The following is a 27,712-nucleotide window of genomic DNA, read 5'->3' as shown; positions in this document are numbered from 1 at the left end:
TTGTTGTAGCACAGAGGAGCTTTGCTATATTAGGGCAGTTTTCCTTGGGTGGTGGCAGCAGCCCTGTATTTGTGGGCTGTAAAAGTATGTGAGAGCAACATCTGTGTTCTCATAGGAACAGCCCAGTTCCTGGCAGGGAGGGACAAACAGTCCCAGTCCCAAAGTATTTTTCATCACGTGGCTCCCAAATCTGTCACCAGCACTGAGGGACTTTTCCTTTCTGATGATGGAGCTGTCAGGTTTACAGCCCCTGAGGAGTGAGGGCTTTGGACCTGCCAACAACTCCATCAAGTGTTTGCACTGAGATAACCTAAATATCCAGAAACAAACTACAGCAAACCAGTAACTGAAAGCCTCCTTCAAACCTTCAAGTAGAGGGGAGCTTCATTTTCCCACATCAGGTTCCCTTTCTTTCCCTGTTTGCCAGCACTGTCTTGCTACCCTGAAAAAATCCCAGATTCAGGAGAAGGGGGATAGAGGGGCAGAAGAAATCTGTTCCAGTCAATAAAACCCTCAGGAGAGTGCAGGCTTTTTTCTGCTTTCTCTCTCACTCCCTCAAATGCAAAGTTTGTAACTTCTCTTCTGCTTTAAGCTCATGCCCCTGCGAGTGCTTGTGGTTACAGCTTCTATTTCTACACTGGCAATTTCTGACCTGGTTTATTTATTTTTATATATATATAGAGCGAGATAAATATTTTTTTTCCCCCTCTGTGAAAAGAATTACACCCCTACCAGCCTCTTCAAACCCTTTAAACCCCGCCTCCGATCACCAGCATCTGTCGAGGGCCCTTCCCCTTGACTCGGGGACACTTTTGCAGCATCCGCTGCCTTCCCCAAGCCTCGCCGGAAAGGAGAAGGAAAAACATCGCGGCAGCCAGAGGGAGAAAAAAAAAAAAAAGAGGCATCGCTGTGGTGTAGCAGCGGTAGCAGAAGCAGGAGGCTGGGCCAGCGGTGAAGACGGCAGATTGGAGCGGGGAGGAGCCAGGGCCAGCGGCTCCGGGGCCGGGGCTTTGGGGCTCATTCGATGCGCGGGGCAGGCGGCGGAGTGCGGATGCGGGGAGAGAAATAAATGAGGAGTCATAGCCAAGGAGGGATTCCCAGGCAGGGAGAAGGAGCAGGCCTCTCCGCAGGGAGCTGACCTTAGGGATTACTGGAGCGGAGAGCAAAGAGGGGGGGGAGACTCCTCGGGGCTGGATTCCCCACCCCCAGCCCAGAGCTGACATCTGGGCACAGCTGTTTCGCCTTTTGCTTGTTGGCTGCACATCGGTCGGGTTTGCGGCGATGGAATCGAACGGCACTTTCCTGGCTTGCAACAGTAAGTCTGTAGAAATGTTGCTGCGTTTCAGCTCTCTTGTCTTGTCTAAGGGCTTTGCTTTTCCTCCTCTCTTCCCTCCACCCCCCCCGTACTCCCCTCTTTACCTTCCCATTGTCTCATTTGAATGTAATGCAGCATTTAGTAGGTGTTGCAGAGAGAGATGATGGATTTTTCTCTTAATAGGGTTAGCTGTGTTGGTAGGGAGGTTGGCTTGGCTGGATAAGTGTCTACAAGTCCTGAAAAGTTGAGCCAAATCTCCTCCCCTTTATGCTGAAACTGAGAGCAGGACAGATGCTCAACTGAGTAAACTCTGGGCTCTGGTGAAGACAGCAGAGCCAAGATAAATCACCTTGGCTCAGGATCTGCCCCCAAGACTCTATAAATGTTAAGGACTAAATAAGTAATGTTTTTAAGAAAGATGAAATCCTCTCTGGCCTTCCAGCAAGTAAGATTTAAAAAGATTCAGTTGGTACCAAGTCTGGGAGACTCATCTGTTCGACACGGCAGTGAAGTATTTGTTATTCCCTGATCTGACTTTAACATATCACTTTGTACCTCTTCATTGTATTTGACTTAAGTTGATGAGCAGAAACAGCTCAGGGCTGTGATAGCTGCAGATTGAAATGGGATGTTGTGATCCTATGGAAATGGGAAAAACTCTACAGTGCTTGTTGTTATTCATGAGATAGATGCTTCCTTACTAGCTGTAAACAAATACAAACTAACTGAGCAGTAAGTGATTGACCATAAATATAATCCGTTCAGCATTACCAGGAAAAATGTGAAAAGATTCCCCTAGGCTCAAGAAATCTTCCCTCTGAGTTTCCCAGATGTTAGAAATCTGACAGGAAGGTGAAACAGAGGTTAATGTTATACTTTCTGTAGTTATCTCATTCATTATACAACCACTGGGGAAAGAAAGCTAGGAACTACATCTGGAACTATTAAAGTATTTCCTATTCTGGCCTGTGGGTAATTTTTCAGTGAATATTATTTAGTTTTCTGGGATTCACTGGCTGTTTTTAAGGTATTATTTTTGTTTCAAGAGGAAAAATACACAAGTGATGAATGAGCCAAGTTTTTTAAAAAGTACTTACAGAAATTCCTTGACACATAACACACATAAGTGGCAAAGTCACTCTGGATGCCAGACTACTTAGACAAGGAAGTTTGTTCATATGCTGGTTTGTTAGCACTTTGAATATGTAGTTTGTCAGAAATTTCTCAGATTCTGTGGTTTATAAATATGTTTTGTCTGTGGCTGTATATTGAAACTCAGTTTCTTTCTTTCAGTTGCTCTCTATTTTCTTTCTTTTTTTATTTTTTTTCTAACGTAGACACAACAACATTTTTATTTACCATGTCTGAATTAACCACAGGCACATGTTTCAGTTTCAGTGACATTATCTGACAGTCAGAAGGAGACACCTGAGAGATCTTCAGGTAGCAGAAGCAGGAATGAGGAGAGTTTCTGAAAAGTTTGTGTAGCTTTGTTTACTTTGTGTTTGGACAGAGATCCAAGTCCTGGGAAGAAAACCAAGCATTCTCCCTTGTCTGCAAAGCCAGAATAGCTGCTGTGATTTAGTGGTCACGGCCTTTTATTTTGAATGTGTTTAATTCAGCTGGATGGGCTTCTTATTGCTTGTGTTCTACAGGGTCATATACATTTCATCTGCAATGAATCTGCCAGACTCAGTGGGTTAGTCATGTCCTTTCTCTTGCCTCATGAAGCTGGTTTGTTTCTGGACTGGGAGCCCCTGTGCTCTCCCAGATTATAGAATAGTTAATTTGTACCCTGCCTTATTCTTATACACTGAGTTTTTCATCCCAGACACTGTGCACATTGTGCCTGGAGTGCCACAGCCCCATGATGGGAATGCCCTCTGCCACTGCCCAGGCTGAGAATCAGCAGGGAAGGGTTAGTAAAACTCTAACAAAACAAACTATTCTTCTTGTTTGTTCTTGTCAACCTGAAGATTACCTTCTAGATTTAAATTTCCAGATGAATCACCTCCACCTTCCCTTCTTAGCTGGGAACGCTGAGGAGGCTCCTTCTGGGCTTCAACCTCCATGGGTGGAGACAGCGATGCTTGGGATCAGCTGGGATCTGCTCTGAAGCAGCCAGTGGCTTTGATCTCCTTCCCTGCAAACAAAAGGCTCCCAGCACAGCCCACTTGATGCAGATTTTGCCTAATGAGTTACTTGGCAGCTTTTTGAGCCATCTTGTTTCTAGTAGAGCAGGAGAGTTTGCAGTACTGACACTTCTCTGCACATTAACCATGCAACTTGTCCCTTTTTTTTTTTTTTTTTCCCCACGCAGGATAAGTAAAATTCATTTTGGGTCTTTCTGTATTTTGCCATGGAAGCTGCTAAGCTTCCAGTCCAAGTAGTGTCTTTTTAGTAAAACCAAAGCCCACAGCTGGTTTTGAGGTTGTAGCTGATGCACAAAGCCCCAACATTGGGCCCAAAAGCAGGTGAGTTTGGGCAAGATGATGCTTGGGGAGCAGGAGATTTTAATGAGGAAATGAAAGACAAGGAAGAAGAACATGCATTTACTTGGAAAACTGCTGCAGGTAGCAGGGGTGAAAGGCTATAGCCAAGTACAGGAAAAAGCAAGAGGGAGAGGTGTGTAGGGAAGAGATGGTCAGCAAGATCTGGAAGCTCAGCTGCCTGGATGGGCAGCTCAGGGATCCAGAGGTGCTGATGATTTGGAAACAAGGTACAGTTTCCTTTTACAGGGACATCAAAATATATATAAACAGCTATTTATGAAGGAAAGCTGCAGACAAATACTTTGATCATCCAGTGTGGGATTCAGCTGGCTAAATGTAGGTATCTGAAAGAAATTGTAGACTTACAGGGATCTAGACAGATGAACTGAACCATGACTCCTTCTCACCCTTTGTTCAGTGCACTGTGGATATCCAGATATTGTGAGACCAACCCCCAGCCCATGTGTCTCCTACATCCTTACCATGAGTGGAAGGTCTCAGCCCTTCTGTCAAGTACAAAAGAATGGGAGGTTACAGATCTTGCTCAAACAGAGGTTTCTCTTTTTCTTCATGCAGGTAGAGAAGAATTTGCCAGAGTTTCTTCTAAACCAAGGTACTTCCACACCTTAATCTAGTTCAGACAATGTTTGTGGGGAAATCTGAGCTGCCCCTCACATGGATATGATTTAAAGCCCTGTGTTGAGATACCACACAAGTCACGTTGGCTGGTTTTGATTAAAATTACAGCATGCTGAAATTCCAGATAAATCACTTAGGGGGGGAAAAAAAGGGATTTTTCCCCTAGTTTTTCATAACGTAATTGTGCAATTTAATTATTGCACAAATTTTGACCTGCTATGAGATGGTGAGAGTGACCTGCATTTCATCTCTGGAAGAAATTTCAGCTCCTAAGGAAAATGTTGAGAAAAGCTGTTAAGGGGCTGTAAAAAATAAAGCTGGAACCCACCTCCAATTTGGTTTTATGAAGAGAACATCTTCAGCATGTGCCTAGAAACATGATTTAGGAGTTAGGCTGCTAAGCTGCAGGAGTGCTCCTGGCTTTTTGTGCTGGTCCTATCCATCAAGTTGATGTCCTTTTTTTTTTCAATTACTTTCTGCCCACTCTTTTCACACAAACTACTTAGAGAGCTGTAATTTACTACAAGCTGGAGTTTGTTTTAGTGCCTCTGCATCCTTTGTGCACTGTGGTGGAGGGACCAGGGAAAGGACCCAACCAAACCTTCAGCCTGGTTTTGAGTTCCCAAGTGCAATGAACTTCAGTGATGTTTTACCTGGGTTTCATCAAGAGCTCAGGGCAGGAGATTTGATGGGTCAGGGCCAGGGCTTTGCATAGATCCAAGATCCCTTTGAGTACCCCAGGCTGGCAGAAAGATTTATGAAGATTTTCAGACAAAAAGGTCACTGTTTGAACTGTCTGTGAAATGTCCGAGCAGGCAGCCTGGCTTCTTCTATACAAACCATGGGCAGAGCTCTGCACCCTTTTAGCTGCCAGCACGTTGCCCAGCATGGTTTGGACCCACAGCAAGCTGGCACATGATCTGGGTGATGGCATGGGGATAGCCAGGCTATTTTGGGCTGGTTTTGGGACTGGGCTGTGTGGTCTGATGAAGGGACCACTGTTCTCTCCACCTTGCAGACAAGACAGGCAGAGAATACTGGAAGTGGGGCTGGAGAATGTTGGGGAAGGTGACAGTGGTGATCTCAGGGCACCTGAAACCTGCCCATCCTATGACTTCTTGCCAGTGTAGGAATGGTTTAGGCAGTGATGTGATGGAAATAACACAGTACTTGGGGAGAAGTCCTCCTATGTGAAATTTTAAGGTCACCCTTCGCTGGCTCAGCAGGACATGTCAAGCAACCTGGAAGGGAAATCGAGTGGTGAAGAAAAGCCAATGTAGGGAAGAGAAGGTTTGCTGATACTGCCACGGGCTTTCTTGAGAAGCCCATTCTCAGTGTCACCACAAGGTGGAACTTGGTACATAGCAGATAGACCAGAGATGCACCCAGTGGCAGCAAACAGCAACATCCTGGGCCAGAGATGCACCCAGGTTTCAGGTCTCAGCTCCCACCCCTGCTCCCCACTGCCCCAGAGGATGCCAGAAGAGGAAGGCAGATGTAGAGGAGCCATTGGCATTTTTTGCTGGTGGTGAGAACCTGGGTGTTCTCAAGCTCTGTGGTCCTTGAAAGATTTGAGGTGGGACATGGCACACTAAAGCTCAGAGCAGTGGGCCATGTCCTGGAGGTTCCAAGGAAGGAGAGGAAAAAGTGAGGTTCCTATGGCATGAATGAAGTGAAGGATGGATTCCAGAGGGAAAGGAAGGGCAGGTGGGACCCTACAGCCTTGTTGTCCTGTCCTGCTGGCAGGGTCTCAGCTAGAAGACAACTCACCATTGCTGAGACCTCCATGATCCCAGACACAGCACTGCTGATATAAAAGCTGATATAAAAGCCAGGCTGCTTCTAGCCATGGGATGCTGGTGGATGACAGAAGGGGCCTCTGCAGAGCCACTTCACAGGTATCATCAGGGATCTGTGAAGGCACTGATGAAACCAGCTCAACCCTTGTCCCTTGACAGGTTTTCTGCCCTTTTGAGGAGCATCAGGTTGTGCTCACTTCCAAGGAGCTGCTGCCAATACTCCTCATCCTAGGTGTACAAAAGGAATCCCCAAACTTTATTTACCATCAGGAACTTCTGCTTCTGAGTGGTCCATCACCCTAGCAAGTGATGGAAGGTTGTCACATTACTACAGACCAGCTGAACTGCAGCATTTCCAAACCCTGATACTGAGTTCACCTGGGTGGGATGGCCTCATGCTTGCTGAGGACTGAGGATACAGAGGGACAGATACTGCAGTTCAGTAATGAGCGGGGATACTTTGGTTGTGCTCTTACTCTTATTAAAATAATTCTATTGAATTTCACTGTGAGGGAACCTGGGAGGGAAGATGAATTTACAGTGTTTCTTCAAACAATGGCATCATGTAAAATAAATCTATTTTTTTTTTCTTCTTGGTAACAAATACAGAGCAAGGCACAGCCTTTATCCTCTTCAGTGGGGAAAACTCCTCTTAAAGTGACAGGTACTGTGTGCTATGTAATTGCCATAGGCATTGCTAGTCATTAGAGTACTTTACGTCATGTGCATGATGCAATGGGGAAGTGGTGAGCTCATCACCAGCACGGGCATTTTCATTCCAGTCCTAAATTACCACGAGTTTGGAGAGATCAGCAGCTGTCATGGCATGTGTGCCCATGTGGGGTGAAGAGATTGTGATCCCTATCAGGCCTGCACCACTTTTGGTGTTGGCCAAATGTCACATTGGTGGGGGAAAAGGTCCAGCCCCACAGATCTCAAACCCAACCTGATTCTTCCTCTGTCAAGTGGGAATAGTCCTTCCTTAGCTTCTTTGTATAAGGGTGTGATGGAGATTAATCCATTCTGGAAAACAGTCTGAAGAGCAGCCTGTGCTTTAATAGTTTGCTCGCATAACTTATTTCCCACCAGACTCTGAAAACACTTATCTAGTTTTGGGACCGTGTTCTGACATCCTCATTCCCATTGATTTCCATGAGCTCCACGCATGATCCAGCTGGAATCAATGGGATGGTTATCACAGCCCCCATCCTGGGCACGGGGACACCAATATCTTCACAGATGTGACTCGTGCCATTTATTTCAGGGGGATGGTCATGAGATGCTGGAGTGGTTGCAGGTTTGGGACCCTGTCAGCTGCCACCTGCAGTGAATCAGGGTTGGAGAATCTGTCTGTAAGGCATCTGCAGGAATCACTTCCTCCAGCACTGGAGCATGACCCAGCATCATGTAACATCAATAAGCAATGCCATGTAGCCCAGGGTGTCACAATCACCCATCAGGCTTCATCTGTGAGATACGACATTGTTTTTGTGACCTCGAGACCACAGTACCTCCAGGTCTGTTGTTTCCCCAAGCAGGGCATTTCTGACCCATTGATCTCAGCTTCACTTGAAAACCAAAGTGATTTTAAGTGCCTTACACCTCTGAAGCCCTCACAACAACAAAACTTGCACATTGCTCTTTTGGAGAAGTATCTAAACTCGGTGAATGCCAATCCTGTGCTTTGTGTGTGTGCAGACTTCAGGGCTAAGTACTGTAAAATGTTCCCTGAGGGCCTGGAAAGCACTGAGCAGTGCTGTCACAGCCCTGCTTATCAGGAATTTAGGAGAAAATGAAGCAGAGGGTCTGAGTGTTCTCCTGTGTTCTCCTTCATTGATCCCTATGGGACTCTGACTGCTGCTGGTGCACAGAAGCAAATGGTTTTGTTAAGCCAAGTACAGGAGGCCACTCTCTTCCCCACTCATTTAATTCCATCAGTTCTGTCCAATACAATGTGAAATATGAGAAGTGCTGAGAGACTGCTGACTAATAAATATCATCTAGCCATTACATCATGGTGCCTACCTCCTGGCCAGGGCAAAAGCAAAGCTCTCAGGGGAGCTCTTCAGAGATTTCAGCTCTTGACATCCAGGGTCCTGTATGTGAAGAGGGCTCAGAAGAAGCTGGAGGCATTTCCTCACCCACTGAGTGCCTGGCTGACATGTTCAGCAATGTCCCATGCAGAAAATGCCTTTATTCTCCTTTGCTCTCTGTGATTAATAGTTGCTTTCTGTAAAGAAGGTATTATTGGTTGTACTGCTGTTCAATCTGATCCTGTACTTGTGCTGGTCAAAAAACCCAGGCCTGTGTGCTTACCTGTGGGTGTTGGCAGGGCTTCCTTCAAAATGCAGAGATAGAAGGGGAAGATGCCTGGATCACCAGACACCAAACAATATGTTTTGAAAACCTGCACTGATTATGATGAGCGGGCTGGTGATGGCCATCCTTGGATTAGGTCTCCAGCAGAAGTGGTGATGAGTGGTTCACTTTTCAAGTTGCTTGAGCATCAGCTGGTTCTACAGAAAGGGACATTGATCCCAGCTTGACTCCATCTCCCTGCAGTGTCCTCACCCTTGGCTTGCCTGGCAGGGCAGCAGCTAGCAAAGGCAATGACAAAAAACCCTATTGTGTAACAAAGGCTGTAAACTCCCCTAGGATGGAACAGCTCAATAAATACAGCTGCTTTATTTCACCTCAGGAGGAACCAGGGCTAGAACAGAGATGCATTTGAGTCTCCCCTTGCCAGGACAAGGGGCAATGATCGTGAGTTTCAGCGAATGAAATTTATAGTGGTCATAATGAACAAATTCTTCACTGAGAACATCTAGGTTCTTCAACAGGGATCTAGATTGCCTGTGGAGTCTTCATCCTCAGAGTTATCCAAAACTCACCTGGACAAGGCTGTGAGCAACCCAATCTACCCTTGACAGCAACCCCACTTAGAGTAGGGTGGTTGAATCAGAGAGCCCCAGAGGTCCATTCCAACCTGAATTATTCTCTGATTCAGTGTAATCAGTGAGTTGTGAAACCAGTAATGGGGCTTTATTCCAGTACCAGTCTGCCGGATATGTTTGCATTGCAAGAATAAAGGCAGAGCTATGCAGAAACCCAGGGTAAGTGACTCACCCGAGTCACACAGGAAATCGGTGGCAGAGAAGACACTGTTGAGGCTTAGGAAAATCCTGTTCTCCAGGTGGAAAAAGAAGACCATTAAAACACACTTTCCGAGCAACTTTTGGGCCACGTCTTGCCCTGGCTGAAGGCTTTTCTTTCGTTTTCACTGCGTGTCAGTGGGAACAGCAGGGAGCAGCTCGGCAGAGAAAGGAAAAGGGTGGAGTTAAGCTCTCCCTGCTCCAAGCCGTGGTGGGCGGGCTCAGCAGTAAAGCCCCAGGAGCCACAAACAACATTTGGGACTCGAGCATCCCCTGGACGTGATGCATAAAAACCCATTGGCATACAGAGCGTAGGAAAACTTGTCCCTTCTACCTGGGCAGCTGCTTCGGTGAAGTTTTGCGTCCAATGTGTGCTTGTGAGCAAAGCAGAAGGAGAGGCTTCCCACCGTCCCACCCCCAGCTGGACTCTGCCCTCCCCTGCCTTCCTCTGCCCGGGCTCTCCCACTGCCTTCTCTCCATCCTTGGAGCCCCGTGTTGACACCGCGCTGGCCGGAGGCACCTGGATGCTCAGGGATCCCCTCCGGGGTGGCCTGGCCCCCCATCCTTCCCCAAGATCCAGGCTTCTCCCCACGCTGGATCATGCAGTGCATCCGGAGGCAGCCCAAGCGCACCCTGTCCCAGGAGAACATCCTTCGGGAGCAGAGCCGGAGAGTGGCCGCCTTGAACGGCATCAGGCTGGGTAAGGGATGTGGTGGGGTGGCCCGGACCTTCGGGGCCACTTACAGGGGTTGGCAGCCGCTTCGTTCCTGGCTCTTTCCCCTCTGCAGAGGCAGTGCTCCACCCTACAGGCAACTCCGAGGTTGTTTTTAAACGCCCGAGGTTTCTTTTTTTCCTGCCTGTAACCACCCTTGGGATGTGCGAAGTGCCTCTTCCCAGGCATCAAAGGCAGCGGGACCTCGTCGCTAAGGGGTTTTGTTCCCAAATCTCTTGATGGGTTTTCTGAGCTGTCTCTGGCTGAGGGTGTTTGGGGAAGGCAGTGCCCTTTTCCTGTAGGTTTTTAGGGACTATGGGAGCCCGAGGAACCGCTCCGAGGTCTGCGTTCATCAGATGAAAAAAAAAAAAAAAAAGAGAAAAGCAGGGAGTTTTGTAACTTCTGTATCTGGCTATGAACTTATTGCTGGTTCCTGCTCTCTGCAGACAGCCCGAGGTGGAGGGGAGTCCCTCGGTTTCCGTGGCTACTTCCGTGGGGGCAGGTGGAAAATCACCATTTACCTACCCGAGTGCTTTGCATTTTCTCTGAAAGTTTTTCTGCCCTTTAATCCAGTGAACCTGAGTTATGTCTGATCTTAAACCAGGTGGGAGAGGGAGAGCAGGCAGGAAGAGGCTTGTTTTATAGCAGTTGCAATTAAGGTTTTTATACCAGATCAGCAGATTTGTGAGTGAGCAGTGTAGCAATAGGGATTATCACTATCTTCTACAGCCATCATCCCAACTATTCCCCTCAGACAAAATCCTGGCTTTTACCATGACAGCTTGTGATTTTTTGGTGTTTCTTGCTTGTTGTAAACCTGAGACAGATAATACAAAAGGTAAATTTTTATGCCTTAGTGTCTAAGTGCCTGAAGCTTCATAGTGCAGTATATTAACTGGCTGTGCCGGTGAACAGGGTGATGGGCTCTGAGCTTGTGTCTGACCTGTATGGATCAAGCATGGAGGAGAATCTGGCCCTGACCATCACCTGTGCCCATTCAGATTTGGCTGTAATACATTGGTGCCACTCTTTGAGATGTCCAGAGGGACATTTGGGATGTTACACAACCTGCATGGAGTGTCTGTGTAATGAAATGTGCCAAAATTGATAATTTTCCTGCTTTACTCCTCTTGTCACCCTCCTCCTTGTCCCATAACCATGCCTTGTATGGCTGGGATATGAAGGAAGAGAGGGAATGGAATGAAGCTGGGAGCCAGAACAGAAATGTTTTGGGTCAATAGAGAGAAGGAAGAAGTTTGTTCCTTCTCCAGGGATCTTGAAGGCTATGACAGCAATGTCAGGGAGGCCTGAGTCTGTGGTGTCTCCGGTGTGCTTGGAACACCTCTGCCTTGGAGAGCAAACAGCTCAGTAGATCAAGGAGCTGTGAAGCTTTTGTGATGTTTGTCCTTCCTCTGGGTGGTCTGGCTTCTTGTCAGCCCCTAGGTCTGCTGGAGCCTCAGCAAACCCAGGAAGCTGTCCCAGATCCCATAGCTGGGTCAATCTTTCACCCTTCCATGCTTTGAAGGAGATGAGTTTTTAATGCTCTCTGTGAGTTTCTTTCTGAGATTTCCAGAGGAGGAAGCATTCAAATTCACCTCCTGGGAACCTCCAGACCAGCCATGAGCTGAGAGGCCCATGCTCTAGCATGGGAAGACATTTAATTAATGACGTAGCTAATTGAATGTAAGGGAAGAAGAGATGCCACATCCACTTTTTCAGGATCTCCAGCTCCTACTGTGGTTCTTTCACCTCTGGATTCCTCAGCCAAACTCCAGGCATGTTCCTTGACATCTGCAAAGGCAGAGAAGTGGTGTGAGCTCCTCACTAGGTGGACACTGGACACTCCTACCATGATGGACTTTTCAGGCTTTCTTTGGCAACTTAAAAATTCTCTCTTCAGGCCAGTGTATCCCAGTTGCAAACTCATGGTGCTGCTTTTTGTTGTTGCCACCATGACCCCCCCTGATGCTCTGCAGCACCAGGGCACCTCAGTTATCTGTATGAGCTGTCAGGACTTTAGGGATTTGGCCACTTGGATTTTATGCTGAGTTTTGTTTTTCAGGCAGGCCTGAAGTGTTTCACCAGTGTTTCACCAGCTTTCATGCAATGTCAGAGATGTGCAAGGTGCCTATTACAGGAACCCCAGGATGTGTTTCTCATGTTTCATCCGCTCACCCTCCCCAGCCCACACGCTCCAGATCTGTAATTAATGGTTTGAGGGACAGATTCTCCAAGGTATTTGGAAGTCTCATATTTTTAAGATCTTGAAAACCATGTCTGATGCCAAATCTGTGTTTTCAAAGTCTCAGGAGATGTCTGTCACATCTCTAGATATCTAAGTGCCATTCTGAATCTAGGCTAAGATGTGAAATCTGAAGTTCCTGGAACCAGAAGGTCCAGTTAGGATTACTTGGCATTGTGGTGGCCTCGTAGGGTAGGAAAGACAGCAGTAGTAGTAGATACCTAGTAGTAGGTAGGAAAGATACTCTCAAATATTAGCAGGGCAATGAGGAGAGCATGGTTGTTGCCTTATTGCTACCTTATTGATGTGATGCTGCCTGTCACCAAACTTACCTGGGTATGTCCTAAGCTTTGTGACACTGATCTTCAATATTCCTATGAGATGCCAGAGGAGGAAGAAAGGTCTCTTTGTATATTCCTGTTTCCACAAAGGAAATTTGTTGCAGAGTAGATCTGAAATTACTTGAAAATTCCTGACAGAACTCCAGTTAAAGGTTATAGTGCTTTCTTTCCTCTGCTTTTGCTGTTATGCTGTTGGTTCTCTTACAGTTTTTGCATCCTTAACATTAGACTGTATTTGCTGGGAAGAAGTTATTTTCTCTTTGTAGACCATCTGAAAATGATAGTACAAAATTCTTTGGACTCAGTCAAAGAAATTTGGAAGGCTTCAGCCTCTTTTGTGGGTGTAATGTGTTCTGGTTAATTTTCTGTGTCTCTCTGCTCTGCTGTGGTCTGTCTGTGTCTGGGATGAGTGTCCTGTAGAAGGGAAGACCCTGTGAGCACCATTTCTTGAGTTATTTGTTACAGCATTACCACTGCTGTTTCCCTGCAGGCCTGAAAGATGACAAGGATCTGAAGTTCCTCCTGAAAGGCAGCCAGCTGCTAAAAGTGAAGTCAAGCTCTTGGAGAAAAGAGAGGTTCTATAAGCTCCAGGAGGACTGCAAAACCATATGGCAGGAATCCAAGAAGATGCTGAGATCTCCAGAGTCACAGATCTGTAAGTAAAGTTTGCTTCATCCCAGGCATGGGGCACTGTGGGCAGAGATGCTTTGAGTCAACCAGGACCATTGTGCCTGTGGTGTAGAGACAGGGCTTGGAGCAAGGAGCTCAGATCCCTCATACCTCTTGTAACACACAAACTGAGTGATGCTGCCAGCTCCAGAGACAGCAGGGAGGAATCTGGCAACTCAGGAGTGGTCACATTACCCAAGCTCATGAGCTCCTGCTTCAAATCATCCCAGGATGGGCAGTGCTGCTCTCAGCATCTCGACCTGGCTTCTTTCCTCCCCAAAGTTCAGGTTCCTCAGGTTCCAGCAAGCCCTTGATGCTCAGTATGAGACATGGCCTGAGCATCCTCACTGTGGTATGGTGTGCTTGGGCTGCTGGGCTGGGCTCTGCCACCCACCCCACTGCTTTTCTGCCTCCAGCCCCTGGGAAAGATGGCATTGAAACCCCATGAGGGACCCAGAGGCTGACATGAGGTGTCTCTGGGAAGAAAAGTCTGTTCTCATCCTTATCTTGGAAACTCAGTCTGCCCATTGTAAAAAGCTCTGGTATGACAGTAACCATTGTATGGGCACAGGAAAAACTATTCTGTGCCAGTATCACCCAGCTTGGGGCCATGACTGGGACCAGGAACTCAACTGTGCATTCAAAATGGGATTGGATTATATTTGTTTATATATTTTTTTTCTTTTTATTTGTTATTTTTCTGGCATATTTCTCTCTCACTAATCATCACAGTCTTGCAAAGCCAGGAGATAAATTTGTAATGTGGAATATATTTTATGGCATGTTGAAATGCAGAAGATGCTGCCTGTGTTTGTTATTTGCACAGTTTTTTAGCTATCAATCACAATTAGCTAAATGAAGGGTGGATCTTCCAAATTACCACCCTCCCACGAGCAGTGATAAGATTTTACAGTAGGAGGAACTGAGGTACAGGGTAAAATACATTTGGTTTATGATTCTGATGGCCACATTCTTCTCACATGACCTTGGGCACCTCATTTAATTTTTTTCTGCATCTCCATCATCCATTTCCTTTCTCCTCCTCCTGTCTAGCTGGGAAAGGCTTTGGGTTGAAGGCTGTGTGTCCTTTACTGTGTGTCCCCGTGCCTAGGGGGCTGTTGAGGTACCAGTGCAGTAACCCTGGATAACAACAACAAACTAGAGGCCTTGGGGAATGTTTGCTGCCTGGGAATGCCTGCTCTGTTGAGCTCTTTCCCATATAAAAGCAAAGTCCTTTCCCAGATAATAGCTTACTATGAAATAAATGAGGAAATGAGTTGAGAAGAATGACTTTCAGACCTTGCTTTCCTGTGCTTTGAGCCAGCAGTTTCCAAATTATGGGTGCTGAGAGCATCTCCAGTCACAGTCCTGATCCCACCTTATCCTCTGAAATAAGTGGGAGGGGGTCCTTATGCTCTAGGGACCTTGATGTCTGCTTGGCAGAGCAGTGGTGGGACCCATTGCCTCCATCAGGGGGACAGGGATGGGGAAGACCTGGCACATCTGTAACTTTTTAATACACTCAGCTGCAATAAAAGCCCTGCAGCCAGCTCAGATCCTTCAGGCTGGGTGTTTGGCAGAGGTTGGGAGTGGGTTTGTGTGGGTATGGATTTATATCCCTCAAGATACATTTTGCTGTATGGCCACAACCAACATTCAGAGATTCACAGAGTCGTGGAATGGCTTAGGTTGGAAGGGACTTTAGAGATCATCTCCTCCAAACTCCCTGCTGTGGGCAGGGACACCTCTTATCTAAACCAGGTTGCTCAAGGTCTCACCCAACCTGGCATTGAACACCCCCAGGGATGAGGTGTCCACAACTTCTCTGGGCAATCTGCTCCAAAGCTTCCCCACCCTCCTACTGAAGAACTTCTTCCTAATATCCACTCTAAATCCCGTGTTGCCACACTGCAGGAGATTGAGCCAGTGGCACTGCAGGAAGGAGAACTTTCTGTGCCATGGATGGGAGTATCCTCAGTGCAGAGTGGAGTCACATTGCCCATGGACTCACACCCACACCTTGCTCCTGACATCTCCCTGTGTCCACACCTTTCCCCAGAGAGAGATTTCGCCTCTGCTCAGCTCTGGTGAGGCCACAGCTTGAGTCCTGTGTCCAGTTCTGGGCCCCTCAGCTCAGGAAGGAGATTGAGGTGCTGGAGCAGGTCCAGAGAAGAGCAAGGAGGCTGTGAAGGGATCCAGCACAAGTCCTGTGAGGAAGGGAGCTGTGAGGGAACTGGGGGTGTTGAGGCTGGAGAAGAGGAGGCTCAGGGGAGACCTCATCACTCTCTACAACTCCCTGAAAGGAGGTTGGAGCCAGGGGGAGGTCGGGCTCTATCAGTCAGACAAGAGGCCATGGGCTTAAGCTCTGCCAGGGGAGGTTTAGGTTGGATATTAGGAAAAAATTCTTTCCAGAGAGGATGCTAAGGTATTGGAATGGGCTGCCCAGGGAGGGGGTGGATTCTCCATCCCTGGAGAAGAGACTGGATGTGGCACTCAGAGCCACGGTCTGGGAACCACAGTGGGAGTGGATCAAGAGTTGGACTTGATGATCTCAGAGGTCCTTTCCAACCCAGCTGATTTTGTGACTTTGACCAAAAAAATGACCAAATTTTTTTGGTCATTGGAATAGCAGGAAGGGACACAAGGCAGTTGAAGCAGAGCTTGTCCTTTCTGCTCTGAAAAAAAGTTGTGTCTCAGCCTTCTGAGAGGGTTGGAGGAGCACCTCAGGGTTGCTTTCAACAGATGCTGTGGAGATGCATCTGAACCTGGAGGCCAACAGGAGAGATGACCATTGGACTGATGCCTGCCCAGCCCCTACCTGCAAGCCCAAGGGCATCTCTTTTCCCATGCCTTTCTCCTCTGTTGATCCTCAGACCTTACATTCCCAAATTTTCAGAGCAATTGCTGGATTTTCAGTTTCTTTCTCCAGCTTTTGACTTCACCAAGCTGCCGGGGGTTCAGGTATAGAGAGGATTTCTGGTTAGTGGTATTTCTGCTGGTGGGCTCTGTTTCTTCAGCTGCCTTCTCACTCTTGTCTGCTGTGTGAGGGAGGAAGACTGCAGGGCCATGATTTGATACTCCCAAATCAGGGACTTCAAGGAGAGTCTCTCCAGAGGGTCACCCTTCCCTATTAGCAGAATGGAACTTTGCCCTCCAGTACAAAGCCTTTCTAAAACTGCAGATAAGCTGCCTTTTGTAGGAAGGAAAAAGAATGAGCAGAATGGAAACTGGGAGGTTTTCACAGCAGGTCCAATCTTATCTGAAGCATTGCTGGGAGTGAGCAGATGGAGACACCTCAGAGGAGCAGAGCCTGGGTAGGGTAAGGGTTGTGTTTTTGTTTGGACAGTTTCCTGTTATTCCTGTTCCTGGTCCTCTCATCATGCAGAAAAGCTATTTGTAAACCATTCTGTGATGGTGCCTAGGAGATAAAACTGGGGACTGCCAAGGCTAGAGGGGAGAATCTCACATGCTGGAAGTTAAAACCCATATCAGGGTTGTCACAGGCACAGATGTTGCCTGGATCTGGTACCTGGGGTACAACCAGTACCTTCCTTTGTTGTCTTTAGTTTAAACAACCAGAAATTTAGGTTGGATGCTGTCTTGAAAGCTGTACAGGGCTTTTTGAGGGGTAGGCTGCCATTTCAGTATGGTTTATACACAGGTAGAACCTAATGCATTTTAAAATTTACTATCCCCAATCCACTATTTTTCAGGATGGTCTGTTTAGGCCAAATAGAACAGTTTTTTTGCCAAAAGCATCTTAAGTGGTCAGTTTTCCAGCAACCATGCTGTTCTCTGTGCATACTCTCTCATCAGCTTCCACAGAAACACAGGAGTGTTGGACACAAAGGGCTGCACAACAGTACCTTTAAAAGGCCTTTTTTTTTTTCATTTTTAAAAAGTCTGCCACATCCTGTGTCTGAGCTGCATTCCAGACCCATAAACACACTGCTGCTCAACACACTGCTGCTCTCTGTTATCTTAAATGTTGTGTAGAGCCATGATCAAGATGGATGCTTCTTTGGCCTATCAGGATTTTACACATGGCAGAGCTTCCCTGGGATGAGGAAACAGAGTTCAAGTGGCAGGAATAACAATGTTAGGGCAAAGAAAAGGTGTATGGAAGGAGGCTGGTAAAAAAAAAAAATCTCAACAGTTCAATCACTGCCAGTTCACTCCTGAACATCACTTTGGTGGGTGGGAGGGGAGGACAAAGGAGACAGAGGGGCTTGTGTTCAAAAAGCAGCTGTGTCACTGCCTGGTTTAGCTTTGGTCAAATATCAGGTCTTATCTATGCAAAAAGAAAAGAGCAAAAATCCTTGTGCTGCTGCCAGTGAACTTGATTTTAAAAAACTTTTTCTTAAACCAACTGAAATCCCCAGTATGAGCTCACTTAAGCCAGACTCAATCCCTTTAAAAACTCTCTAAACCTGGGAATTTGTAAGGGTGGTTGAAAACTTTCCAGTGGAACATCCTTTTGAGCTCTTGGTGGAGAATCAGAATATTCAAAGCCAGAAGGAAACAAATGAATGAGTTGTTTAGATTGAGGGGTGTCACAGTGGAGCCCTGGAGAAGCTGGAGCTTTGCTACCCCCTTGGACTCTTTCTCTGCTGGAGGGAAGCCCAGGGAGATGATGTTCCCAAGACAACCCTGAGTGAGGTTCACACTCAGCACCAGGGCTGACTCACTGGGGTTGCATCATTGAGTCCTGAGCAGTGAAGTCAAGAAAGACATTTTGGAGTTTTGGCTGAAGTGTTTGCATTTCTGGCCAAAAGCTTTCCTTAAACACTACTGTTGTGGGGTTTGGGGGACCGATTTACAGAGGTGAGCTAGATGGAGTTGTGCAGCTGAATGTTGCAAGTGTTGATTGTATTCTTAAAAATCATGAAACTGATGTTTTGATCTGATTAATTATCCTTGCTACGAAAATACACGGAATTTGTTCCTCTGCCTTATGACCCAATTACAGGATATTTTTGCATAGTTTAAACATAGTACAAAATCTTAATAGCTTACTACCAGCGTTCAGCAGAAAACTTTTCTCCTTCATTTTTGAGTTCCTGTGAAATTGAGGAATGCCCTTCAAATGCCATATGTTGAACATACCATGCCATTTTTGAATAATTTTGAATAATTTTCTCCATCAAATTAATGCCCTGAACTTGCCTGCTGAAGAACAGAGAGTTCGTGGCACCTCTCTGTGCTTGCTCAAGTCAAGAACCGAAAACTTTAAATTGGTCCTGATAAATGCCAAAAGTAAACAGAAAGTCTCAGCAACCTGTATGCACACAGCAGGCAGTTGGCTGCACTGACAGCTTCCTTCTGGAGCTGGTTAGGCAGTTTCTTTAGGAATCATTATTTCACGGTCAGACATCTATTTGTCCCTGGAAAAATATTTGCTGATGTGAATGTGTTATGCAAGGCACCCATCAGCTGTGAAAACAAAACTGTCTGTCTGTGGGTTTCGTTAGTTTTTATCAGAATCACTCAGCCCATAAAACAACTCCTTGCAAATGCAGGACCTCCTGGTTTTTCAATTTAATTTTCAATCCGGGCACCACCTGCGTCGCTGGGGCCGTTTCCATCACAGGCAGAGTGCTGACAAACACTGACCTTATTCTCCCTAGCATATGGTAGATGCAAAGGCAGGAGTGTTGAGAGCCTTAGATCCAAATTTAGCAGCACTTTAACGGCAGGAGAAGTAGGAACTGGTTGCAGAAATAGTTTGCAGGGCCCTGATTGTGGTGTGTGGAAGGAATGTAAATAGAGGTGGCTCTGTTTACATCAACGCCCCAGGCTGTGACGGGGAGAGAGAAAGATTGGGGGAGTTTCTTATATTAAAAGACATTTCCAAACAAGCTGTAAAAGGTCAGCTTGGTGACATGCACCAGCAGTGAGGGCAGACTGCTGTGCAGCAGGTCTCAAGTTAAAGCAACATGCCGGGCAAGTCAGTGGAGGGGGAGAGGAGAAGAGAAGGGATGAGGAATCAGCAGCTGGGACCTGCAGTAATTCACACACATTGTGAGAGCAAGGAGGACTGAGAAGGCACAGCACAGTGGGACTTGTGCTAACCCATCCTTGAATCATTATGTCGAAGCATCCCTTAGGGATGAAGGTGATGGACAGCCTGTGTTGTTCCCTGGTCCAAGGCACTGCCAGTGCTCCAGCTCCGGCTGAGTACCAAGGTCCTGATCCCCACTGCGTTTGCCCATTAGCATCAGCCACCTGTGCTGAAACTCAGATCAGCCAAACTGCTTTTTCTAGGGTGAAACCAGAGAGAAAAGCAGCACTCAGTGCCAGCTTACCCCCCTGTGCTCAGTGTGTTGTGAAATCCATGTGGTGTCCCTGCAGCCATCCTGGCTGGCAGGGCAGTCCTGGGGTCAGGGAGCAGCTTTCATCTCTTCTTGACAAGATGCTAAAGCAGCTGGGCTGAGCAGCAGCTGGTTCAGGGCTGATCTCTTGCCAGGCGTGCAGCATGGTGTGCAAATATGGTGCTGGCTATTAACATCTGAGGACATTCCTCATCTGCATTTCCTGACAGTAAACACAAGTGACTTACTCAGGCAATTAGAGTGGGATGGGGTAACTCAACGTGACCAAATGCCACATCCCAAAGATCACCTGTTAGTGACAGGGGGGGTGGGATACAGAAAGGGAAGGATCTGAGGAGTATTTCCCCCCCGAGCAAAAAAATTGCCCACCTTCCCTCATGAGTAACTCAGGGACTGTTTTGGCAGTGCCTCCAAGTGTCTGCACATTGACCCTCCTCTTCCTCAGTATCAGTGGTGGCATAAAAAAGGAGAAGCACTGTTTGGTCCATGTCCTTCACATGCTCAGTGGTTTGCAGATGTAGGTTCAATTCCTTCTTCTTTTATTTATTTTATTTTTTTGTGTGAGACAAAATACCTTCTCTCAAAGGGCTGCCTGCCAAGAAGGAGAAAGGCAAAAAGTTATTGCTCTCTACCTCCACTCCTCCTTTTCCTGTGTTATAGAATCCTACAACCATTGTGGCTGGAAAAGACCTTTGTGATCAGCAAGTCCAACTGTTAACCCAGCACTGCCAAGTCTACCACTGAACCATGTCCCTAAGTGCCACATTTATATGGCTTTAAAATACCTCTTGGCTGCATCAATCCTATGCTTTATTATTAACAAAGTGATTTATTGTCCCTGTTTCCTGCACACTCTGAACATTCCACCTGAGGAGGAGTAACAGGAGACAAGATGGAGAGGCCAATGGCCAGGGCTCATCTCTCAGGCAAGTGCTTTAACCATTAGGCACCTTGTCAGGCTTGTTGCTCTGGCTCTTCAGCACCTGTATTTTTGGCTGCCCAATGGCTCTAAGTTCATACATGTGCTTTGGATGCACTCCTGGAGCCTGAAAGCTCTAGGGTTACAGCTTGTGGAGTGATGGAGAGATTCAGTTTGTGCCCTTCCTGCAGGAATGGTTCTCCCACAGATGGCCATCATTCCCTACATGCACAAAGGGATGAAATCCTTGTGTTGGGCTGTGTTTGAGGGCACCTTCTGAAGGGAGGTCAGGACAGTTTAGGTCTGTCTGGGTTTTGTGGGTCACCAGTTGGGACCTGGGTATCTGCAGACCCTCTAGGTCTGGTTCCAGGCACATCAGTGTGAACCACTTGAAACAAGACACAAACAATAAACATGTAGGTTACTTGAAAACACCCTGGCTCTCAAAACTGACCTTTTGTATCCTGCTGGCCTGACTCAGACCTGCCATGGGGGAGGGAGGAGAAGGGCACTGAGATGAGAATTAGCAAGGGAGGAGCACAAGGGCAACATCCGGTGATAAAAATTGAAAGGAGGATTAAAAAGAGAGTCCTCACATCTCCCTGAGACTAATTGAGACAGGAATGATTTCACCAGCTCCAGGGAACACTGCTCTGTGCCCATCTGAGCAGGGAACCTTTGGCACTGGCCGAGAGGGACCTGCAGCCAGGGGATGGAGGGGATGTCACCTGTTTGACAGGAATCATAGAATCATAGAACATAGAAACACAGAATCACAGAATCAGCTAGGTTGGAAAGGACCTCGGAGGTCATCAAGTTCAACCCTTGATCCACTCCCATTGTGGTTCCCAGCCCATGGCACTCAGTGCCACATTCAGTCTCTTCTTAAAAACCTCCAGGGATGGAGAATCCACCCCCTCCCTGGGCAGCCCATTCCAATGCCTGAGCACCCTCTCTGAAAAGAATTTTTTCCTAATATCCAACCTAAACCTCCCCTGGCAGAGCTTAAGCCCATGGCCTCTTGCCTGACTGATAGAGCCCGACCCCTCCCTGGCTCCAACCTCCTTTCAGGGAGTTGTAGAGAGTGATGAGGTCTCCCCTGAGCCTCCTCTTCTCCAGGCTGAACACCCCCAGCTCTCTCAGCCCTTCCTCACAGGACTTGTGCTGGATCCCTTCCCAGCCTCCTTGCTCTTCTCTGGACCTGCTCCAGCACCTCAATCTCCTTCCTGAGCTGAGGGGCCCAGAACTGGACACAGGACTCAAGCTGTGGCCTCACCAGAGCTGAGTACAGGGGCAGAATCACTTCCTTGGACCTGCTGGCCACACTGTTCCTGATCCAGCCCAGGATGCCATTGGCCTTCTTGCCTACCTGGGCACACTGTTGGCTCATGTTCAACTCAGGACATCCACAGGTCAGGAAGGACACAGGGTTCCTTGTGCTGTGATTCATGTGCTGGGCTTTACACAAGCCACCTCCTTAGCAGACAGAAATACCCAAAAGAAGGTGGTACAAACTTTCCAGATTGCCTCCTGCTCCTGGTTTCCTCCCTGCTGTGGTGTGATGGGGAGGGAACAGGGAGGCTGCAGGGCTACGTGACTGATGGGGGGGTTGCTGTAATATTCCCCTGCTGTGAAACCTCTCTGTCCCCCTGTTATTTCTGATTTCTCCTTGCAGATAGCCCAGCTGAGCACACAGTTCATTTGGGGCTGCTAACAGTGTGCTTACTGCCCAGGAGCAGCTGATGATGTGCTCATGCTGGGTTAAGATTTTCCAGAAAAGAGATAACATTTGCAGATGGCTTGGGCTGACTCCTTTGGCTTCAGTTTTTTATTGATAGATAAAAGCAGGACACATAACCAAGATGGAAAGCTTTAAGAAGTGTCCTCCCTTACCCTGGTCTTTTTAACAGTTCCTGTGTTGTTTCTCTTGCATGACTACAATAGGCACCAATCCTTCCTTGTACCTTTTCTTCATGGAGGAGCTCTGGGCCCTCCATCATCCTTTCCTCAGCATCCCCACTGTGGTCAAGGCAGACACAGGTTTTCAATCTTTTTCCTCCCACACACAGCTTTCTTTTCCAGTGGATTCACTTTGCCAGATAACGGTTTCCAAAGAATCCATTCTGAATTTCCAATATTTAACATCAGATTTTCTGGTCTTGGAAACTCTAGGTTGTTGCCAACCCCAAGTTTAGGGAGTGATTGCACAAGCAGATTTGCTGGGCCATTCTGAAGGGACAATAGCTCTGATGAGCCAAGCAGTGGTGAGCACTTGGCAGGTGATGAGGAACAACAGGATGAGCCTTCCACTTGCTCTGCCATAACCAGAAGAGACCAAGAGTAGAAGAAAACCAACTACTTAGGGACCATCTGCATGGCACCCATGCTTGGGCTTCCTTTCTGGTCAATGATCCACCATAACTATGGGTTAAGGGTGTGATTTATCTTACACTAAAGATTTTCTCTAAAAAGGAGAGAGAAGGTGACTTCTTTTTTCTTTTATAACAGGAGCCTAACTAAACTCTAGACCTTTTGACTGAACTGAATCTGTCCCAACTTGATAGCATCCTTTACATTAAGGTTGTATCTGTCAAATAGTTCTCCAATCACTGTCAAATATTTCCCCAATGTCCCAGACAGACTCATCTGGAAAGTCTCTCCAGTAGAGCAGCTGCAAGGGGCTTGCAGCCCTTTTATTTCAAGGGTGGTTTTAGTGCTCCAACCCACAAACTTTTACTTGATGGTAAATTGGCCAGATAATGTAATTCCACAGCAGCCCAGCCCAACCTTTTGTTCTTCTCACTGATCAACTTTTGGCCTTTATGAAGTGATAATAAAAGACCACACAAAGATAATTGCTCCTAATTATCTGGGAAGAGCTTTGCCAGCTCCAGGAAGGTCCTCAGGATGTGCTCTTGTAGAGGAACAAACCTGCAAAGTGCTATGAAAGATGTTTGACCATCCCAACATTTGCTGGGTGGGAATTTAAAGCAAATGTCTGCAAATTTAAAGCAAAAGTGTTGGTTTTGGAAAATTACTGATTTTTGAAAACTGCAGTTTTGGATATGGTTTTTTGTTTCGTTTTGTTTTCCCCCAGCAGCTGAGCATCATCATGACTGTCCTGGGGAAAAGGAAAAAAAAAACCAACAATGTTTTCACACTCTAATGAGGGCCTAATGAATTTTAGGTGATCCCAGGGCAGCCATACTAAAAAGCTGCAGGGCGAATGCCAGGTTGTGTTTTTCTCCAGGCTTGACTTTGAATAAACTGGGGCCTTAAATGGTGAAATTGCCCCAATTTAAAGGAAGGAGCTGCTAAAATCAACGATTAAAGGCAAATTTTTCCCTTGCAGCAAAACAGTGGGTATATTTTTCACTCACACACTGCCTTTTAACAAAGCTCCTTCAGAATAGACACAAATAAAATTGATCTCACACGTTTGATACAGGAAACAATTTTTACCTGTAATTTACAATTGAAGGTAAGTAGAAGTTAAGCCTTTTTTTTTTTTTTTTTTCCAAAAATTCCTGTGCTTCTATTAGAGAATAGTAAGTGGCAGCAGTCAAATGTGATTCAGGAGTTTCTGCTCTTTCCTCTTAGTCCTTTGTAGATGGATTGAGTGGTCCTTAGAAGGCAAACTGAAGCTGTGCCTGCTGCTTAGGGGATGCTTGATTGCAGCCTGGTTTGAGGGCACTTGCACACTCTCAGGGATGCTGTGGGACTCTCTCCATCACTTAAGTTTAATAAAGTGGTCTCTTGAAGGCTCTGCTCTTTCTGGATTGCTTTGTGTGTGCAGTTTGTAAACGTAACACAACTTCAGGGCTCAGTTCCACTAGATGAGGGGTAGAGAGAGAAATGAGGAAAAATGTTCTTGAAAGCAGTGCTTTGCTTTATTTATTGCCATGAGGATCAATGGCACCCCTTGAGAGGGGTGAGGATGGGGTAGGGGTGACACCAAACTGCTCTAAAGCTTTGATCTTTACCTCCCTAAGTTGCTCTAGGGTGACTGAGAAGAATAGATGGGATTTTAAACTGTACCTTCTCACTTTTTTTTCAAAATAAACCATGACTATTAAAATAAACCACCCTCCTCTTACTGACATCACCTCTTACTGGGAGGTGATGTTCACAGGGAGGCACAGCTCTACTCTCCCCACTCTCAAAGGGGGGGAGAGATCAAATCAAAGTTGTTCCAAGGACTGGAACCAAACTCTTGGCAGTGATTTGCATCTCATAAACATATCACAGCACAGCATCTACTGCGTGTTCTGCTTCTTTGTTAAATAAAGAACTTGGGGTGGGGTTTTTGTTTGTGTGCTTTTGATTTCTTGCTCTTTCTGCTCCTTTTGATTTGAACTTCCCTGAATATCAGAGTTTGGGAAAAGGAATCCTCTCGAAGTTGCAGGAAAAGGAGAAAGTGTAAATTTCTTAATAACCCTCACCAAGTAGAGATAAGGCTGACTGAACCCCTGCTGACAGCAGGCTCTGCTTTCTTTCCACAGTCTCCATTGAGGATATTCGGGATGTGAGGTCAGGCCATAAAACAGAAGGTATGGAAAAATACGCCAAGGATGTCCCGGAGTATCGCTGCTTTTCCATCATTTTCAAAGACCAGCGGAAAAACCTGGACCTCATTGCAAGTTCAGAGGACGATGCCAACCACTGGATCTCTGGCCTTGCAAAAATCATAGCCCACAGCAACTCCATGAACCAGAAACAGAAACTCCAACAGTATCCTTTTTGCTTTATGAAGTGATTAATCTCACACAAAGATGCACTTGTCTTTCTCTGTGGGTGGAGATAGGAGACTGACCCCATTTTTTCCCCTATTGCCCCTGGCCACTGAGTTTTGCTCTGATTTTGGGTAAACTCCCTTGTTTCCAATGCTTTTTTGTTTTGCAGTGATACAAGCAAGAGTGGATTCAGGCTTCACATAGATCTTTAAGCAAAGAATTGCCTCTTTCAGGGAGCTCCAGATAAAACAATCATTATTTTTTTTGCATTCTTTAGGGGTCTGTTTCACTTGAATTGAAGTAAACTCCAGGAGAGGCACTTCTTGGCAAGGCATGAAAAGCCTGCAGTGTTTATCATGTTTCTCAGTAATACAAGGCAAGGGAACTGATTCTTCTCTTCTGACTGCCAGGTTTACTCTGGGGTAGCTCCACTGACTTTGATGAAATCGCTCCTTATTTGTCTCAGCATGGGAGGAAGTTTTGCCCAAAAAGACTTTGCAGTTGCTCGAGTGACAAAGCAGACGTTGGAAAGGAAGAGTAGCAGAGCAGAAAAAGAGAGTGATTTGGTTATGAAATGGAGAGTTGAGTTAGTGGGTGAAATCCTGGCTCTGCTGAATTCACAGGGAGTTTGCCCTGGGGCTGCATTTCACCCCGTGAGTTGCTCTGTGACCACAGGTCTCACATTCCTATAAAAAGAGAGAATATCTGTGGGCACAGGTTTTGATGGATTTTCTGCAGTCCCTGTGTGTCTGAGGCCCTGACTGTGCCATCTGAGCCTGTTGGCTGATTTTACCTTGATCTGATGGAGCCAAAGCAGTCATGAAGTATTAAGTTCCTTTCAGCTTCTCAGAGATAGGAATCCAGGCATCAGAGAGGAAACCAGATAGCACTCTCAGTAAGAGAAGGCTCCATGAGCTTCATGCCTTGTTTGTTATCAAAGCAGCTGGGGAGAGGATTGGAGATGCCAAATCTGCACTTAGGGAATATCACAAATCTGGAGTCTGAGCCTGAGCAGGCACTGGGGGGGTCTTGCCCTCACTCAGGGCATCACTCCATGCAGGTTCCCTGCTGGGGAATAATGTGGAGTTGATGAGGAAGGTGGCACATAAATGCTGAGCTTTCACCAGGCTCTACTCTTGTGTGTTTTCTCCTCCCAAACACCTGCACAACCACAGTTTTGTTGGTTTAAAGGAATCAGACTCTGGTGGTTCTGATGTGCATGGGATGCTGTGCTTATCTCTTGCCCTATGAGTGTCTTTTTGGATGTTTTTTTCAAGCTCTGGGTGGTAAGGTTGTTCCTCAGCACTGTTATCAGTTGTTATTTCCATGGTTGTAGGGAGCAGTCCCTAGAGAAACCTCCAAACTTTGGTGGGGAAAATCTGGGCTACAGCAAATTGTCCCTGGAGCTTGCCAAATTGAATATATTGCTGAAAACCTTCCCCAGAAGAAGAGAGAAGATTGCTAAGGGGGGAAAAATAACAATGACATTTGCAAGGGAAGAAGGCTGTAAATTTCCAGCGTGGAAAAGTGCCTCTGTGTCTTTGGAAAGCAGAATTGAAGCTAAGTAGGGTGGGTAGGCAAGCTGTATTTCTGGAAGAGTAATTACTGTGCAGTGCTGGCTTCCAATCTGGGATTGTCTCAGGCTGCTTAACCTAACCTGGAATTACAGAACAGCATGATTTCTCATTTGAAATTTGATGATGTTTAATTAAAGCCTGGGATTTTAAATTTAGTTTGTCTTCACTGGGTTGGCTTGGCAGTGTGGGCTTACCCAGATCTGCCTTAAACCTCAGAAGTGTTCTGTGCATCTGTGAGCACAGAAGGGGGAGAGTCAGGAGATAAGGACAAGTGTTGGGTCCCCTGCCTGTCCCCCAGAGCTGGAGAATTGCCTTGCAGTGTATCTTTTCCAGCCTCTGAAGCTTTGCAAAGCAAGTAAGGAATGTGCAAGATTTTGAAAACAACTACTGAAAGCAAAACCCCTGCTAGTTTCAGATGGGGTTTGTTTAGTTCATAATACAACGGAGTTGCTTGTGGTAGCAAGGGACTCAGTTTAGGGCTTTGTGTGTCCTTTCCAGTCCTGTTTTCCTACGAAGAGAAAACTCCTGTGTGTTTGGGGAGCACTTCTGATGTTCTTATACACACATTACTGTTTTATTAAAACTCAGATTCCACCCTGCAACAAGCTGGCATGGCTTATTTAGCAAATATTGCAGGTATGTGTGCAGGGAAGACTTTCAACCAGAAAATACAAGAGGCTTTTCATCTGAGTATTGTGGCCCCGTCTGCCTCAGTTCTGGGATTTTCTGTATGAGCTTTTCTTTTGGTTGGTAATCACTTACCAGAAGTTTTGCAGCATTTCTGTTCTGA

General features: G+C 46.5%; 1 protein-coding gene across 2 annotated transcripts in view; it reads left to right on the top strand.

The window, feature by feature from the left end:
- Positions 1-967: 967 nt before the first annotated feature.
- The window catches only part of PLCD1 (phospholipase C delta 1), a 50,573-nt gene continuing 23,828 nt past the window's right edge, over positions 968-27,712 (top strand). The window contains exons 1-3 of one of the 2 annotated variants that reach the window (XM_030445886.1): positions 968-1,315; positions 13,183-13,347; positions 25,115-25,343. In XM_030445886.1, coding sequence (XP_030301746.1) covers positions 1,282-1,315; positions 13,183-13,347; positions 25,115-25,343 — 428 coding nt within the window. In that variant the 5' untranslated portion in view covers positions 968-1,281. Of the gene's footprint in view, positions 1,316-9,610; positions 10,098-13,182; positions 13,348-25,114; positions 25,344-27,712 lie in introns of those variants that run through there. The other variant, XM_008502204.2, reaches the window with a different exon arrangement.

The sequence above is a fragment of the Calypte anna genome, chromosome 2 (genome assembly GCF_003957555.1).
Source record: "Calypte anna isolate BGI_N300 chromosome 2, bCalAnn1_v1.p, whole genome shotgun sequence".
NCBI lineage: Eukaryota > Metazoa > Chordata > Aves > Apodiformes > Trochilidae > Calypte > Calypte anna.
The sequence above is the reverse complement of the archived record's forward strand: the minus strand, read 5'-3'. Positions and strand labels throughout refer to the sequence as shown.